The sequence below is a fragment of the Heteronotia binoei genome, chromosome 1, assembly GCF_032191835.1.
Source record: "Heteronotia binoei isolate CCM8104 ecotype False Entrance Well chromosome 1, APGP_CSIRO_Hbin_v1, whole genome shotgun sequence".
In the NCBI taxonomy this organism is placed as follows: Eukaryota; Metazoa; Chordata; class Lepidosauria; order Squamata; family Gekkonidae; genus Heteronotia; species Heteronotia binoei.
This window is the reverse complement of record NC_083223.1, coordinates 152,590,629-152,608,691: the sequence shown is the minus strand read 5'-3', so window position 1 is coordinate 152,608,691 and position 18,063 is coordinate 152,590,629. Positions and strand designations below refer to the sequence as shown.

The 18,063-nt window shown below is 43.0% G+C and overlaps 1 protein-coding gene across 2 annotated transcripts in view; it reads right to left on the bottom strand.

Annotated features, from left to right (window-relative positions):
• Nucleotides 1-2,476: 2,476 nt before the first annotated feature.
• Nucleotides 2,477-18,063, bottom strand: part of FAM120B (family with sequence similarity 120 member B) — an 84,816-nt gene continuing 69,229 nt past the window's right edge. For both annotated transcript variants that reach the window (XM_060242632.1, XM_060242642.1), the window contains 2 exons: nt 3,568-3,628; nt 2,477-2,618 (listed from right to left, as the gene is read on the bottom strand). In XM_060242632.1, the coding sequence (XP_060098615.1) occupies nt 2,606-2,618; nt 3,568-3,628 (74 nt within the window). In that variant the 3' untranslated portion in view covers nt 2,477-2,605. The remainder of the gene's footprint in view (nt 2,619-3,567; nt 3,629-18,063) is intronic.

Here is an 18,063-nt window from a genome sequence, read left to right as displayed (position 1 = left end):
CTTCCTTGTTCTGTTCATGTGTGTGTTGGAAATATTCCTTTAGGTGAAGATGGCGGAAAAAGGTTTCCAGGTCCCTACAGAGCTGAATCTTCTGTATGGATTTAGTGGGGCAGAATGAAAGTCCACGTGAAAGAACTGACTCTTCTGAAGGGCTGAGTCTGTGTTGTGACAGGTTAACAATATTTTTGAAGGAGTCCTTGTAGTTGCATTTAGCAGTCTGCAGAATAGAGAGTTTTCTAATTTTTTTGTTGTTTCAGTAGTTCCAGTTGGGAGTGGTAGATGGCTTTTTTGGTGTGGAAATTTTGCCAGGTAGGTTGATTCCTTGTTGAAATGTCCAGTTCAGAGAGTTTGTCCTTGATTAGCTTCTGTTTGTGGTACAGAACACTAAGATGTTTCAGTAGTTTCCTAGAAAATGTGAGGCGTAACTTTTCAGCATAGTTTGTAGGATAAGTGGTTTGTAGAGGATTCTTAATTCTCAGTCCCTTAGGTATAATGTCCAGGTGTTTGCATTTCATAAGAAAGGAAATACCGGTCTGTACCTGTGCAAGTTTCTTTGTAAGGTTGATGAAGTTCCATTCCATGTGGCTTAATGTGGTACATTCCATGTAGATAGATCCAAATAGATAGCCGTGTTGGTCTGAAGCAGTAGAACAAAATAGGAGTCAATTGCACCTTTAAGACCAACTTAGTTTTATTCAAAACATAAGCTTTCGTGTGCATGCACACTTCTTCAGACGAGGAATGAGGTACAGTAAGCAGAACCACATATAGCTGGTGGGGTTTGGCTGTGAGTTACTGCAATCTAGAGTTCACTAAAGGGAAAAAATTCTCTGGGTAGTTCCATTGCTTCCTCCAGCTGAAAGAGTTCCATATCATTCCTAAACCCCTGATCCACATTGGCACAGAGCATCCAGGAAATTCTTTCATTGCAGACAGCTCATTACTATCCTGAGGGACAAAGCTAGTGGCTAGTGTAGGTGATAACATCAGTGGCTACCTGTCTCTTTTAAACATCAAGTTGGTTTTTCAGAACACCTGGTGTTTCAAATGGCTATCATAAAAGGGAAAAAAAGAAAAGGAAAATAAAAAACGCAGATAAAATGTTTCTATCTGGTTCATTTTCCTCACTGTGGAATACTCACCAACTCTGCAAAGGCACCAGATGACTGATATCTAATTCTAGATTCAAGGTAAGACCCTTAATACCCTGGAGGAAATTAAAGGGGTTCTCTGTTCAAGGAGAATTCTAATTTGTTCTTCACCTTAAAGATGGACATGTATGGAGCACATAATCTCAATCTGTTCAGGGTTTTTATTATGTGTATCTTTTTCTGTAAAATGTTTTTTTTTTTACATCTATTCATACACCCAATAATATGACAGTTCAGCTGATGTTTAGCATGATCTGCATTATTCACTCCCTGCTTCTTTCTCAGTACTTGCTAGTCTACACTTTAAAAATTATGGGAAATTTGTCATGCTTATCTACTGTCTTTTGTAAAAACTGTCTTTTTAATGCTTTTAATGTCTCTGGTACTGTCTGCAGATATGAAAGCCATTTTGAGTTTACGACAGAAAGGGAGTATGTACATAAATAGATGCAATTTTTGCACAGAAACAATTTTTTTCTAGAACCACATTTCATGGGTACTCAGGGACTTCTACTGGCCTTTTATGATCTGACCAGACGGACCCAGCAACTGTCACAGGGACAGGGAAACCCTAATTCTCCCTGGCTCTGGCTTGCCCCATTTCATTCTCCTGATATCAAGGCTTTTGCATGCTGCTTTTGGTTACTAAACAGCCAAAATGCCACCTGAAATTTTGTGTGCGTGTTTCTCTTTTTGTGATCCCTACAGGTAGCTGTGGTTAACTTTCCTGGGTTTTTAAATCCCCAATTTATTTTTAAGTTTTCATGGCTGTGGCCAGTCCTGTTATGCGAGATTGTCTATATGGACAACAGCCTTTGCTATTTGATTACCGGTAGGTATTCTAGTTGTCCAACTAATACTTTAGTTTTGTTATTTATAGCATTATGATTTCTTCAAAAGCACCAGATTAAGAGTAAGGCTGGAAATAATGAAGCCAGTTTTCTCATGTTTTTGTCTGAAAATTTCAAGTTTTCAATATAATAAGGTTAAATTGGACTGTGTTGAATGTCATCATTTTGAGATCAAAGTCATTTTGAAAGTGAAAACTATGCTCTACAATCTTTGTCATTAACCTCTTTTTTGTACCATCTGGAAATCTGCTGAGAATACCCTTCAATGTTTCATTAGTGAACATAATGAATGGTGATGAAACCAAAACTGATCCTGTGCAACACCATTTGTGTTGTGTTATCTCTTCCCAGTCTGACTAATTATTATTAACAATAAATTGTACTTGCCTTAAGGGAGCCCCTCTAATCCACAGTTCTGCAGTCTCTCATGAGCATATGTGCAACTTTTAAGGTCAGAACAAGATATATCACACCTTTAATTTCAGAACAGTTTACTATACTGCAATACAAAAAAGTCAATTGATTTTGATGATTTATACCATACATTATCAAAACATCTTGCCATCTTCTACTCTTTCTGTTTAGTTCCACTTAAATTGAAAGTCATCTGGGCCATCTAAAAAGAAAAAAATTACAATTACACTAAAATAAATACCCATGAACACACAGGGCCTTTGAGAATGTCTGCCTACTACTTATTGTGTGATTATTTATTTCAAACAAAATTTTCCTTCCTGTCTTCAATATTATTTACAAACATGTACAAGCAGACCTTGGTTTCCAATGCCAGCCAGTATTGATACTTTGTAATCTACATCTTACACAAGGATCTTAGCCTATGCACTACCAGAAAAAGGCATCTAAAATTAATTTGGATATCCGTAGTGCTCTTAGATTTAAAAAAACAAACTATACTTTGTTAGGAGAAAAGACTCAAGGAATATATATACTTCATCTGTTCTTGCTGTCCTTCCTACCCCTCACAGAGAAAAGGATTACCCTAAAGTCATCTAATTGGGTAGCTTCATTTGAGGATTATTAAGAATGAAGTTTCTTCGCCCAAAGTCTGCAAATTTAAATCAAGCTACTAAGGATTTGGAAGAGTATTCAGTCTCCATATATAATGGAGAAAACTACTCACCAGTTCACTTTTATCAACAGATATTTTTGTTGTATGTAATAGGAACAATATTCATAAAGAAAAGGGTGATTAAAAACACAGCATCAGTGGGTTCTCATTAAATTTAACTCAAGTTCTTTTATCTAGGTCTTGCTATTGGTCATAATGCCAAAAACTATACTAGATAATTCGGCCCTTGTAGTCTGATGAGAGCTTGGACAAGCCAGATCCCTTGTCCAAGGGAAACAGCTCTAAAGCTCTGCATTGCATAATCTAGTTTGACAGGAAAACTACTAATTTTAGATATAAACTGAAACATTTTAAAAGGAGAGGGGGAATGTTTCCTTTAAAAATTCAGATATTTAAACATTTTTATTCTTTTCAACTTTTAATTTATTAATTCATTTTATATTTCTTCCCACTAATCTCTGTAGTAGATATTTACCGAGGAGCAAGCTGAAATCGTTGTCCCTTTAGAGGTCGGCGTCTTGACCTGTATCCAGGACCTGAGGGAAAAAGTGTGCGTGTGTTTTTTATTGTTCATAGAACAGGGGAAGTAAAACTACTCCATTATGGTATTTCAGAAATTATCCACATATTTTGAAAGCACAGAATGTCTCTTTCAGCCACTACTATGATTTCTTTGCTATTTTTGTTTCACATGTATCCTACAAGGTTTATCACAAGGCGCAACATATCCCAGGGATATGATGCTAAGAGTAGGATGGGAAATTGGAAGGATGAGCATGGATTTTGTCATTAGCAACAGATGGTTATAAACAAACATCTGATCCATGATCTGATGAAAAGATGCTTATGCATAGGCGCCCACAGAGAGAGGAAGGAACAGACACAACATACAATAAAGCTAACATCCTACATGTAGAAACTGCTTTAAGACTCTGCATTTTAGCAATCCGCCAAATGTGTGGACACTTTTCTTTTTTAGAACCTAAAGAAATGTGTATTATTATATTGGTTGTATTAGAAGAATTGCAGATTTATACCCCGCCCTTCTCCCTGAATCAGAGACTCAGAGTGACTTACAATCTCCTGTATCTTCTCCCCCCACAACAAACACCCTGTTGAGGCTGAGAGGGCTCTCACAGCAGATGCCCTTTCAAGGACAACCTCTGCCAGAGCTATGGCTAACCCAAGGCCATTCCAGCAGGTGCAAGTGGAGGAGTGGGGAATCAAACCCGGTTCTCCCAGATAAGAGTTTGCACACTTACCCACTACACCAAACTGATAATAGGCAAAAAATCATCTTCTCATAGTCCCTGGTCCTAAGGATGCCCGGCTGGCTTCAACAAGGGCCAGGGCCTTTTCGGACCAGGCCCCTACCTGGTGGAATGAGCTCCCGCTGGAGATCCGAGCCCTGTGGGACTTATCAGGTTTTCACAGGGCCTGTAAGATGGAGCTCTTCTGCCAGACTTAATTAATCTAGTGGACATCCTTTGAAAGTCATCACTTCCTGCAGCATTTTATCATTATGGTGTTATGTTATGCTACTAGCCATCAGCCGCATGCTGTTTACTGCCTATGTCTGTAAGACTGTTTACTGTGCTGCTCCTGTTTTGTAATGTCTGTTTTTATGGTATTTTAACTTTGTTGTTTTGTTGTGAGCTGCCCTGAACCCACTTGTGGAATAGGGCGGGGTATAAATCTAAAAATTCAATTACATTAAATTAAATTAGTTTCACTGATCTGCCTTGATTAGAGATGCAAGTATTTAAATCTATAGTTCCAATAAACTGAGTTCAACATCCCTCGTAATAGAGAACATAGTAAGGCACAGACAACTCACACTTTTGCTGCTGCTATCTGAATTGCTGTTTCAAAAATGGCACAAAGGAAATGTGTGAAAACAGATGAATAAACAGCTTAGTTAATACAAGTCTCGAATTTAGTTTGATTGAGAGAAAATGGAGGCAGAAATATTTTTGCCATCTTCTGGACATGCAGCAAGGGTCACTGGGTGTGTGTGGGGGGAGGTATTTGTGAATTTCTTGCATAGTGCAGAGGTTGGACTAGATGACCCTGGAGGTCCCCTCCAACTCTATGATTCTATGATTTAAGGAAGCTACAGTCATGAAGTCATAAATATTTATACTCTGAGACTCATATTATCCAACATTCATCCAACCCACAAATACTTGAAAAATACAATAAATCTGAGCATACTGCAATTCTCATTTTGTGCGTAGCTGCAAGTGTGAAGCAGCCACTGCTGTAGTGCACATTCACTTATGTTTGAGCTCAAATAAATGTTCAAATGTAAGATGATCAGCATTTGTGAAATGCAGAAAGAGATATAGCAGCTGGTCATGTTCTCTTGTCGAAGATAAGATTAAATATGAATCAGAATGAATTCCCTGTCTAAGGACTAACTGGTGGGAATCTAGGATTGCCAATCTCCAGGTAGGACCTAGACATATCCTAGAACAGAGGTGTCAAACATGGGGTCTGTGGATCATTTCTGTCCCCTGAAGGGCTCCCATCCACCCACAAGCAACCGACTCCCTCTTACTTCTCTAGGGCTGCTGCTGCCATTGCATTACAGATAGCTTTTGCCTAGTTCCTTCTTCCTAGTTCCTGCTTGGTGCAGGAGAGAACCAAGCCATGCCTCCCTTCCCTCCACTGGCTGAACTTGCCTCCTTTAGAAGGAAGTGAGGGGGAGGGAATGTGAAAGTGAAAGCCAGTGCAGCATAACAAGAGGAAAGCCTGACTCTTCCCATGGCTCCTTTAAGAACAGCAACCTTTCATTTCTGGTATAAGCTTTCATTGTTCTTCAGAGAGGGTGGGTGGAAGGATTCTTCTGCCAAGCATAATTTACATTGTGATTGCCCGTGCTCTGCTGTTTTCTTTGAGACTTGGACCAGTTTCGCACTAGACCTTTAATCCTGGTTTAGTCCTGTCCCCAAGCTGACATTTTACACTAAAATCATAGAATCACAGAGCCGTAGAGTTGGTTTCTCTGAATCTCTGATTCTGGTGTAGAATGTCAGTTTGGGGACAGGACTAAACCAGAATAAAAGGTCCAGTGCGAAATTGGTCTGGTCTCTCTCACACACACAGATGTGTTAAAGGAAGGGGCATATTGGGATAAATGGAAAGGAGAATTAAAAGGAAATTATTTTGACATATTCTAAAATGGGGTTTTTTAAAGGTTAGTTTTATCAGTGGGATTTTCTTTTCTTTCAAAAAGATTCTGATTAGGAATTAGAACACTTGGATTGGATTCCAAATGACAATAGCAGGTATTGGTAATGAGACAGGAAATTTAGGTCTCAGTTTAGTCCTAGAGCAGGGTTGTCAAATGTCCGGCCCACAGGCCAGAACTGGCTTGCCCAGGGCTTTAATTAGGCCTATGGGGCTCTTTTCTCACCCCTGCCTCCCTCCTGTCCTCACCTTTTGAAGCTCTGAAGCTGCCAAACTTCTTTTCTCTTTCTGCCTTGTCTTTGTCAGCTGAAGCAGGAAGCAAAGCTGCAAAGAAAATGCAGAGTGGATTTTCCATTAAGGTTCCGGGCACAGAGACCTTAATGGAAAATCCATTCCACATTTTCCTTGCAACTTTGTCTGTGCTGCAATGTGTTTCAATGGAGTGGAGCTCAGTTTAACTTCCCAGCATTCCTATGGCCAGCTGAAGCTCCCTGGAATTGTGTCCTTGCAAATAAAGAGTTGATGCTTTGTGCCAATTTGTCTCTGCTTCATGGACCCAAGAACTGGTGTTTACTGAGTACTCTAACCTGGGAACCCGCAGCCAAAGTTAACACCTCAAGGCTACTGGCTAGAGAGATCTAGCTCCTCTACTAGTGATATTGCTAACAAGAAACCATCCATGCTGAGCTATGTTACATGGCCATCACTGTTGACTGTAGAGTACTGATGCCCTTTTATCTAACGTTATATGATTTTATGATGTGTTTTGTTGAATGTATTGTATTGCATTTATTATTCTGATGTTTTAAAGCATTTTGTTGGAAGGCGCCCCAAGTCATTTGCAGGAGGGGTGGGGTATAAATCAACAGAAATTAAAATTAAAAAATTAAATAAATATTACACTGGAGAGCCATTGCCAATCTGAGTAGACCGGAGGGAGGAGAGAGAGAAGCTTGCAATGCCCAGCCATTGCATGTTTGCATAGGCTGAAAGCTTTTTATATTTTGTTTCTACTGTGATCCTTGTGCTTTCTTGATGTTTTATTTTAAAAACTGCATTGCCAAATCCTGCTATTCCTCCACCTTTCCATTTTAAATAAAAAGTGTTTTAAGCATGTTTGTATTTTAAGTTAAAAAATAATATCTTTAATTGTGTTTACCTGTGTCCTTTATAAAATTTATATCTTCGCTACCTGGCATTACATTTTATGACCCACAAAACCCAGTCCCACAAAGTCTCCTTTATGTCAGATCTGCCCCTCCTAACAACTGAGTTCGACACCCCTGTGGAGGATGCATTGAGCTTCATTATCAGTCACAATTCAGCAGCTTCTCTTTCTAATCTCCCTTTGAAATTCCTTTGTAAGAGAATGGCTACTCTTAGGTCAGCAACTGAATGTTCTGGAAGGTTAAATAATCCCCCACTGGTTTTTGAACATTGTGTTTTCTAATGTCAGACTTATGCCCATTTATTCTTTGCATCCTCCTGGATTGACTCCTCCTGGATCAAACTGAGGCCTAGGTTTCCTGTCTCATTACCAATGCAGGTAACTCCATGCCTACTGCTCCTAAGCTTATTACACCTAATCCAATCAAGCCTGTTATTGCCACTGCGTATCTGAAATCACCTTAATAAAGTTTATATCTCTGGTACCTCATGTTATATTTTATGGCATGCATGGCTTGGCCTAACGAAGTGTCATATCCATCGTTCATGAGTTTAGGGTTGCCAAATCCAACCCCAGAAATATCTGGGGACTTTGGGGGTGGAGCCAGGAGACTTTGGGAGTGGAGCCAGGAGACACTGGGGTGGAGCTAGGGGGGAGGGGGGAAACGGCGCCGGGGAGCGTGGTGAGCCGCCCCGCAGCTGCCGCCTCTGCTCCGCTCGCCGTGGCTGCTCCTCTGAGATGGGCTCAGCCTGAGCCCATCTTGGAGGAGCAGCCATGGCAAGCAGAGTAGAGGCGGCAGCGGCGGCCTCTTCTCCGCTTGCCGTGGCTGCTCCTCCGAGATGGGCTCAGCCTGAGCCCATCTTGGAGGAGCAGCCACGGCGAGCAGAGTAGAGGCAGCAGCGGCGCGGCGGCCTCGCCCGCTCCGCCTCTGGGATGGAAGCGGAGGGGGGGTGGAGGCGGGCCGGGAGCGTGGCGAGCCGCAAGTCCGGGTCCTGCGCTGCTGCCGCCTCTTGGCTGCTCCTCCGAGATGGGCTCAGCCTGGGCCCATCTCGGAGGAGAAACTGCGGTGGGTGGGGAGGGGGCGGCAGCAGCGCGGCGGCCTCGCCGGCTCCAGGATCCGGCGGCTCAGCGCCGTTTCCCCCCTCTCCCCCCGCTTCCATTTTTTGGGGGAGCGGGGGAAAAGGGTGGAAATCCTGGGGTCCCCCGCCAGGGCGGGAGGGTTGGGAAGCCTACATGAGTTTGACACCCCGTCCTAGAATGTGTTATATCACTGGGAACTGTAACCAACAATAGGCAGGGTCCAGACTGTGAGAGTAGAAAATACACATCTTTCTTTTTTCTTGGACAAGGTGCATTATGGGAATGAATCGTGTTTCTTTTAAATCCTCTTAGCTAGTTGCCTGCCGGATTGGTGTAGTGAGAGTCAGTTTGGTTCAATGGTTAGGTGTGCGGTCTCTTATCTGGGAGAACCAGGTTTAATTCCCCACTACTCCACATGCACCTGCTGAGTGACCCTGGGTCAGTCATAACTCTCTCCGAGCTGTTCTGCTCAAGAGCAGTTCTGGGAGAGCTCTCTCAGCCCCACCTACCTCACAGGGTATCTGTTGCGGGGAGAGGAAGGGAAAGGAAATTGTAAAGTGCTCTGGGACTCCTTTGGGTAGTGAAGGGTGGAGTATAATTCCAATCTCTTCTTTTCTTCTCCTTCTCCACCACTTTCTTCCTCTAACCAAGGGGGTAAATAATGTCCCCAGGGGCCTTTTCAGCTCAGGAAAACAGCTTGTGGAAGAAAAGCAGAGGCCCTTCCTTCCTTTGTGCTGCAGTCTTGATCCAATCTGGGGCGTGCAATGCTTTGGGAAGTGAGTTCCTGCAGCTGCTATGTGTAGGGTTCCAGCCTCAGGTGATGCCTACAGAACTCCCAGTATTGCAACTGATCTCCAGGCAACGCATATCAGTTCACCTGGAGAAAATGACAGCTTTAGAAGGTGGACAGTGTGATATTATACCCACTGAATTCCCTCCTCTCCTCAAATCCTGCCTTCCTCAGGCTCCGCCCCCCAAATATCCAGGTATTTCCTCACCTGGAGCTGGCAACCCTAGCTATGTGGCTGTGGGGAAATCAAGTTGGGTCAGGGAAAATCTGACAGATCCATTTTGAGAGGATGAGCCATGTGACCTGCATTAGAGTTCCCAGAAAGGGAGGAGGCAGCACAGACTCGTCTCATTAGCTTCACTTGGGCTTGGCTTGCTCCTATAATCTGTGCAGTTACAATCCTTTTAAATTATCCAAGAACTGGCCCCATGCAGAGATAGAATACTTGGTTAAAGAGAGATTTGTTTAAAATGGCCAAGCAAACTTTTGTTGTTTCAGCTGATAAATTAACAGATGCTCCAAGCTCAATTGTTATAAAAGGACTAATGTAGGGCTGCCAGACTCTTGTGGCGAGGTGAGGAATGAAGGAAAATTACAGACAATTAAGTGTGATATTTTAATTGTCTCATTGAAACTCTGAATAGAATTCAAGGCTTGAAAGAGGAAAAGGCTTTCTTGCAATTGTAAGCTCCCTTTCAAGTAAGTCCAAGAAACATTAAATAAAGATCCAGCATAAAAACTCAATCAAGCTTTTCTGAATTTGGAACAAATTAGAATCTAAAACAACAGGCAATAAGACTGACTTGCCAGTGAAATTCCTTAAGACTCTGACACACAATAAATGCAGAAAACTCCTTAAACAAAAAAATCTGACATGCTTGTGCAGAGTCTGTTTAGAATGGAAATTAATGGTTTACTATGATGTGATTATGTATTTCTGATGCTACTACCCTTATTCAGTTATTTGAAATATTTATACCCTGCAGTGCAGAATCTGCCTGGGCAGATTATGAATCAATATGAAACAAAATTAAAATTAAAATCAAAACAGCAATTTAATATAGTAGTGATACGTTTTCCTATTAATATTTAAAACAGAAACCAGTAAACCAGCAGCACCTTCATACTGTGTTCTTTTTAAATTGGAATGTTTTTTCACGGTTTGATTTTATGTTTTTATCTTGTTTTACTTTTTGAGGGACCTCAAAAAAGCCCCAAGAGGCAGCATAGAAACATTTTAAATAATAAAACCTGTGTAAAAGCAGACAGAATAAAATTGGAGAGAGGTCATGGCAAAGAGATAAAATTCAGTGAAAAGTCCAAGTACCCAGAAAGCTGTTGATCTGGTACCTAAAAGCTTGTAGTGCAGGTGCCAGGACAGCTTTGAGATACAGCATTCCAGAGGGAGGAGGCCATTGAAGAAAGGGTCCCATATTTAGTCTCCAGTGTCACCCATCTTATTTCTGTTGGGGGGGGGGCACCTGGAGTAGTGCTAGCACCTTAACGGGTAAGCTAGAAGTATGGGAGAAACAGGTTTTTTAAGTACTCTGGCCCCAAGCTGTTTGGAGCTTGAAAAGTACTAACGCTCAGAACTTCAGCTCTATTTAAGTGGAAGCAACAGCTCCTGCAGACCACAGCTGGCTGATAATTAGAGCTAATTACCTGAGTAATAACTAAGGACAAATTGAGGGTGCTTAGGACTGCCTTGCCAGAACAATAGGAAAAATGCCAGATGGAGTCCAGAAGCTGCAGCCCTATCTCAGCAGAGGTAACAGCTCCTGCAAATCACAGCTGGCAGGTGATGGGTGGGGGGAGTTATAAACTACAAGGGTGGGTAGGGTGGAGGTTCACTGCTTGGCTTGAACTACTGTGGGTTTGGTTGATTGTACTGATCTGCTGCACAGCTGGTTAGATCCTCTCACAGGTGGAGAGGGAAACCAGAGTAGGGAGTTAGAAGGAGCTAGGTTTAGGAGATTGAGATATGGACACACTTGGGTCCCGTCCTAATCACCTTCTCATCCTAAGAAATTATGGTATGCAGACCCAGACTTTTTTGTCCTCCACTTCATGCTTTCTGTTGTGTAATGTCAGACAGGTTATCAATACGACTGCCTCCCTTAAATAATTTATTAGGAAAGGCAATTTTGATCTGGCATGCTTGACTGAGATCTGGGTAGATGAGGATGAAGTGGTGGCTCTCACTCAGCTGACTTTCCCAGGATACTTGGTCTTTCATCAACTGTGAACAGGAAGATGGAAGAGTGGGGGGGGCAGTTCTCATTCAAGATTCTTTCTCCTTTGAGCAGCTTCCTGCACTAAATATCACTGGTACTGAATGTGTAGGCCTGGCATGGGGTGCCAGGGAGAAGGTGGGAGTCTTGCTGGTTTACTGTCTGCCTAGCTTACCAGCTGACTACCTGCTGAATATGGCTGAGGCAATGGCAGAGTGGACTTTGTGTTTCCCCAAGCTGAAAGTTTTGGAGGACTTCAATGTCCCCGCTGATGCTGACTTGTCTGGTGCTTTATGACTGTCATGGCACCATTAAGACTCACCCAGATTGTACTCACCCCCCTACACAGAGCAGGCTGTATGTTGGATTTGATCTGGTGTGCAGAAATCAATCTGAATTCAGAGGTGCTTTGTGAACTAGTGTTAAGGATAAGCATGAACTGGCTGATGAATCAAAGCTCATCATGAATTTTGGTCTCTGTGGTTTGTGAACTGAAATTCATGAACTGAAGAACTGGGATGAACTATCACAAATGTTGCAGCAATTTGTGCTGGCTTATGAAGAGCAGAATACAGTGGTTCACCCCTGCTTTCTGCTCTTCATGAGAAACAGCTGAGTGGCTGGGAGCTCTCTGCTGCTCAGCTATTAGGTTTAAACAGCGGAAAGGGTTTAAAAGACTGAGCCATTCATTGCTGCTCTCTGCTCCCTGTGGCTTTCCATAGGGAGGAGAAAACAGGGGTTTACATGGCTCTGCTTTTTGCTCCTACAGAAAGCTGAGAGGGGACACTTCACCCCCACCTCAGGTTCCCTGGTGCAGCCCATTTCAACAGGCTGCACAAGGGAGTCCAAAACAGCTGGGCTAGCTGGGAGAGATATGTGTTCTGCTGTCCAACTGTCTCAGCCTGGGTTTGCTCTTGCAGCCCTTTAAAGGGGCTGCACCTGGCACCCCAAGGCAGCTGAGAAAATTCCCCAGGCTGGCCTACCTGTCTCTGGCTCACTCATGCAGCCCCTTTAAAGAGACTGCACCAGACACCCTGAGGCAACTAAGCCAGCAACGAGTGACATCCCTGTGCCAGCCCAGCTGTCTTGGGCTTGTTCATGCAGCCCCTTTAAGGGCTGCACCAGGCACCTTGAGGCAGCTGAGCCGGCATGCAGAGACTCATTGTTAGATGAGAGGGACCTAGCCATTTACCACCCAGTATCAAATCTTCCATTTCTTGAAAAGCTAATTGAGTGATCAGTGGCTGAACAGCTCCAGGAATTCCTGGATGAGACATCTGCTCTAGATTCTTCCAATCTGGCTTTCAGCTGAGATTCAGGAATGAGACATCCTGGCTGACAATCTCTGTGTGGTTACACCTTGATGCAGGTGGGATGACACTACTGATCCTGGTAGACCATTTGGTCCTTGTAAATCACCTAGCCCCCCTTGGTGTGAGGGGTATGGTCTTGAGTTGGTTCTCCTCATTCCTCCAGGGTTGGTCCAAGAGGTCATCACCATGGACCCTAACCTGTGGAGTTCTGTAGGGGTCAATTCTCTCCCCAGGGTTATTTAACATCTATATGCGTCCTCTGGTGGAGACTGTCAGGAGGTAAGGAGTGGAGTGCTGTTAATATGCAGATAACACCCAGCTCTACCTCTTATTTAAGGAGCAACCAGTAGCTGGAATTCCAGTTTTGACCTTTTGCCTGGATGCAGCATTGAAATGGTTAGGCGAGAGTTGGTTGAAGCTACATCCATTTAAGACATCAGAGTTTCTACAGTCAACTCAGGAATTTGGGAACATTGCTTGATTCATAGCTCTCCATGGACAAACGTGTCCACAAGCATGGTCACCTTCAAGAGTTTAGATAAAAATATGGAGCAGAGGTCCATCAGTGGCTATTAGCCACAGTGTGTGTGTGTGTGTATATAAATTTTTTTTGGCCACTGTGTGACACAGAGTGTTGGACTGGATGGGCCATTGGCCTGATCCAACATGGCTTCTCTTATGTTCTTCATGATAAAGACTACATTTTACCATCTACATCAGGCCCAACTGGCTCCCTATCCATCTTGGGAAGACCTTGCCACCGTAATTTATGCAACTGTCACCTCCAGACTGAACTACTGTAATGTGCTGCATGCCAAGCTACCTTTGAAGACACTTTGGAAACTGAAAGTGGTCCAGAAAGTAGCTGCCATATTGATGACAGGAGTCTCCTGGTCAGCACATGTAACACCTATTCTATGGTAGCTGCACTGGCTTCTAATAAGTTTCTAGTGACAATTCAATGTTCTAGTACTTACCTTTTAAGCCCTAAATGGCCTGGCACCTTCATACCTTCAGGGCTGCCTCTCTCAGCATGTTTCTCCCTGTCTTCGCCAATCATCATCGTGGCTTTTATTGAAGGCTCATGAGCTGTCTGCCTTGTGTCAACAAGGGAAGGGCCTTCTCAGTAGTAGCTCTTGACCTGTGGAACCAGCTGCCTGAATAGGTACATGCTTTGCAGGACCTCCCTAGGTTCCACAGGGCTTGTGAAGCTGCTCCTTTTTGGATTACTGTGATCCACCAGGCAGCTGGTATGCTTCAGCAGTGTCTTTACCATCCATACTTTCAACTGTGCTCGATAGCGGATAGATATTTAATTGTTTTATATTTTTAAAGTTTATTTATTGTGTCTATTGTATTGTTTTTATTGGGTATATTTTATATGCTGTTAGCCACCTCAAGTCTCATTCAGGGGAGAGGGATATAAATTTGAATAGCAACAACTGTGCCCAGTAATGCACAGGTAGCCAGTGCAGATCTTTCAGCATAACGGTGATATGATCTCTGTATCCCTCCCTGACAACAATGAGGCCCACTCCAGGTTGGACTAAGTTTCTGGGCAGCCTCTACAGGCAGTACCACAACCACATAAAGCATATGTCAGTACTCCATGGTTAGGCATGATCTCACCATGGATTACTGGGGCCAAATCACACATTTCAGGAATGGCCATAACTGGCATAAAGCTGATAAAATGTGCAATATGCCTTGGAGGAGACTTTAGGCTCCAATGGAGCATAGTAGTCTTTCCATCTACTGTATTAGACAGAAACAAAGTTGAGAGTCATCCACATATCAGTTACACCTTACTCCATACCGCCAGGTGATCTCTTCCAGAGGTTTCATGTAGATGTTAAACAGCATGAGGACAAGATCAGCCCCCATAGAATCTCATGGCACAAATACCACAGGATACAGCAGCAGTCGCCCAGTAATATCTTCCAAAAAAGACTGGCTAGGTAAGAACACAGAACTACCAAACCACACAGTGGCCTCACTCATAATCCAGTCAAATGCTCCAAAAGGATAGCATAGTTGATGGTATCAAAATCTGCAAGCAAGTCCAAGAGAATGAGCATGGAAGTATTTGCATGAAAAAGATCATCAATCAGGGCTGCCAAGGCTACTTGAGACGGAAGCAGCTAGGCACCCTTGACTGATGAATCTGTCCAGGCCTTGCCTTTCATTGCAGTCAATTGGTTAAGATCATATCTCTAACAAATACTGGGGTGGAGCATTGATTGTCTTCTTTAGTGTTGGGGAAAAACAGACATTGTGGGAATTTCAGAAACTTGGTGGAATGAGGAGAATCAGTGGGACATGGTGATTCCTGGATATAAGTTATATATATATCGGAAGGATAGGGAGGGAAGGGTTGGAAGTGGGGTGGCTATGTATGTCAGAGAGGCTATACAGTCCAGTAAGACTCAGATCAAAGAATTCGATTCCCTTCTAGAAATAGAGGGCCCAAAAGGAAATTTAACTATGGGAGTTCGTTTATCGCCCACCAAATGAAAAGATAGAGGACGATTATAATATGATGGAAGGATTAAAGATAGTGGCTAAACGTAAAAACTGTGTTGTAATAGGTGATTTTAACTACCTGCAGATTGATTGGGTCAATATATGTTCAGGTCAAGAGAAAGAGACTGAGTTGCTAGATGCTCTCAATGACTGTGCTATGGAGCAGATGGTCACAGAACCTACCAGGGGTGGGGCAATCCTGGATTTGGTTCTAAGTAATACGAAAGACTTGGTGAGAGATGTAAAAGTGATCGCACCGCTTGGGAGCAGTGACCATAACGTTATTGATTTCACCATTTGTATAAATAGGGAGTTGCCCCAAAAGACAAGCACAACCACGTTTAACTTTAAAAGGGATAAATTCTCTGAGATGAGGAGGCATGTGAAGAGGAAACTGAAAGGAAAGGTAAATACCGTCAAAACCCTTGGGGAAGCTTGGAGGCTATTTAAAACTACAATCCTAGAAGCTCAGATAAAATATATACCACAAGTTAGGAAAGGCACAAAAAGGCCTGCATGGTTAACAAACAAAGTAATGGAAGCTGTAAAAGGAAAGAAGGACTCCTTTAAGCGGTGGGAAGCTAGTCCAAGTGAGATTAATAAAAGGGAACACAGGCTGTGGCAAAACAAATGCAAGACTGTGATCAGGCAGGCTAAAAGGGACCATGAGGAGCATATTGCAAAAAACATAAAGACCAACAATAATTTTTTTTTCAAATATATTAGAAGCAGGAAACCAGCCAGGGAGGCAGTGGGGCCCTTGGATGACCAAGGGGTAAAAGGATTACTGAAGAAAGATAGGGAAATGGCTGAGAAGCTGAATGCATTTTTTGCCTCCACTGTGGAAGACGAGAAGTGTTTGCCCGCTCCAGAACCGCTAATTTTGGAAGGGATGTTGAAAGACCTGAGTCAGATTGAGGTAATGAAAGAGGAGGTCCTACAACTGATAGACGAATTAAAAACTAATAAGTCACCAGGTCCGGATGGCATACATCCAAGAGTTCTGAAAGAGCTCAAAGGTGAATTTGTGGATCTCCTGACAAAAATATGTAATCTTTCATTGAAATCTGCCTCTGTTCCTGAGGACTGGAAGGTAGCAAATGTCACCTCCATCTTTAAAAAGGGTTCCAGAGGAGATCCGGGAAATTACAGGCCAGTCAGTCTGACTTCAATACCGGGAAAGTTGGTAGAAACCATTATCAAGAATGAGTAGGCACATTGATGAACACAAGTTATTGAGGAAGACTCAGCATGGGTTCTGTAAAGGAATATCTTGCCTCACTAACCTGTTACAGTTCTTTGAGGGGGTGAATGAACATGTGGACAAAGGGGACCCAATAGATGTTGTATACCTTGACTTTCAGAAAGCTTTTGATAAAGTTTCTCATCAGAGGCTCCTTAGTAAGCTCGAGAGTCATGCAGTAAAAGGACAAGTCCTCTTGTGGATCAAAAACTGGCTAATTAATAGGAAACAGAGAGTGAGTATAAATGGGCAATCTTTGCAGTGGAAGACGGTAAGCAGTGGGGTACCACAGGGCTCAGTACTGGGTCCCATGCTCTTTAAAACTTGTTCATAAATGATTTGGAGTTGAGAGTCAGCAGTGAAGTGGCTAAGTCTGCAGATGACACTAAATTGTTCAGGGTGGTGAGAACCAGAGAGGATTGTGAGGCACTCCAAAGGGAACTGCTGAGACTGGGTGAGTGGGTGTCAACATGGCAGATGAGGTTCAATGTGGCCAAGTGCAAAGTAATGCACATTGGGGCCAAAAACCCCATCTACAAATACAAGTTGATGGGGTGTGAACTGGCAGAGACCGACCAAGAGAGAGATCTTGGGGTCATTGTAGATAACTCACTGAAAATATTGAGACATTGTGTGACTGCAATAAAAAAGGCCAACACCATGCTGGGAATTATTAGGAAGGGAATTGAAAACAAATCAGCCAGTATCATAATGCCCCTGTATAAATTGATGGTGCGGTCTCATTTGGAATACTGTGCACAATTCTGGTCACCGCACCTCAAAAAGGATATTATAGCATTGGAAAAAGTGCAGAAAAGGGCAACTAGAATGATTAAAGGGTTGGAACACTTTCCCTATGAAGAAAGGTTAAAACACTTGGGGCTCTTTAGCTTGGAGAAACGTTGACTGTAGGGTGACATGATAGAGGTTTACAAGATTATGTATGAGATGGAGAAAGTAGAGAAAGAAGTCCTTTTCTCCCTTTCCCACAACACAAGAACTCGTAGGCATTCAATGAAATTGCTGAGCAGTCAGGTTAGAACAGATAAAAGGAGGTACTTCTTCACCCAAAGGGTGATTAACATGTGGAATTCACTGCCACATGAGGTGATGGCGACTACAAGCATAGCCAGCTTCAAGAGGGGTTTGGATAAAAATATAGAGCAGAGGTTTATTAGTGGGTATTAGCCACAGCATATTATTGGAACTGTCTGGGGCAGTGATGCTCTGTATTCTTGGTGCTTGAGGGGGCGCAAAGTGGAAGGGCTTCTAGCCCCACTTGTGAACCTCCTTTCTTTTTTGGCCACTGTGTGACACAGAATGTTGGACAGGATGGACCATTGGCCTGATCCAGCATGGCTTCTCTTATGTTCTACTAAACTGGATTCAGTGACTTGTCCACCACCACAGAAAATCTTTCCCTGTTCTAGG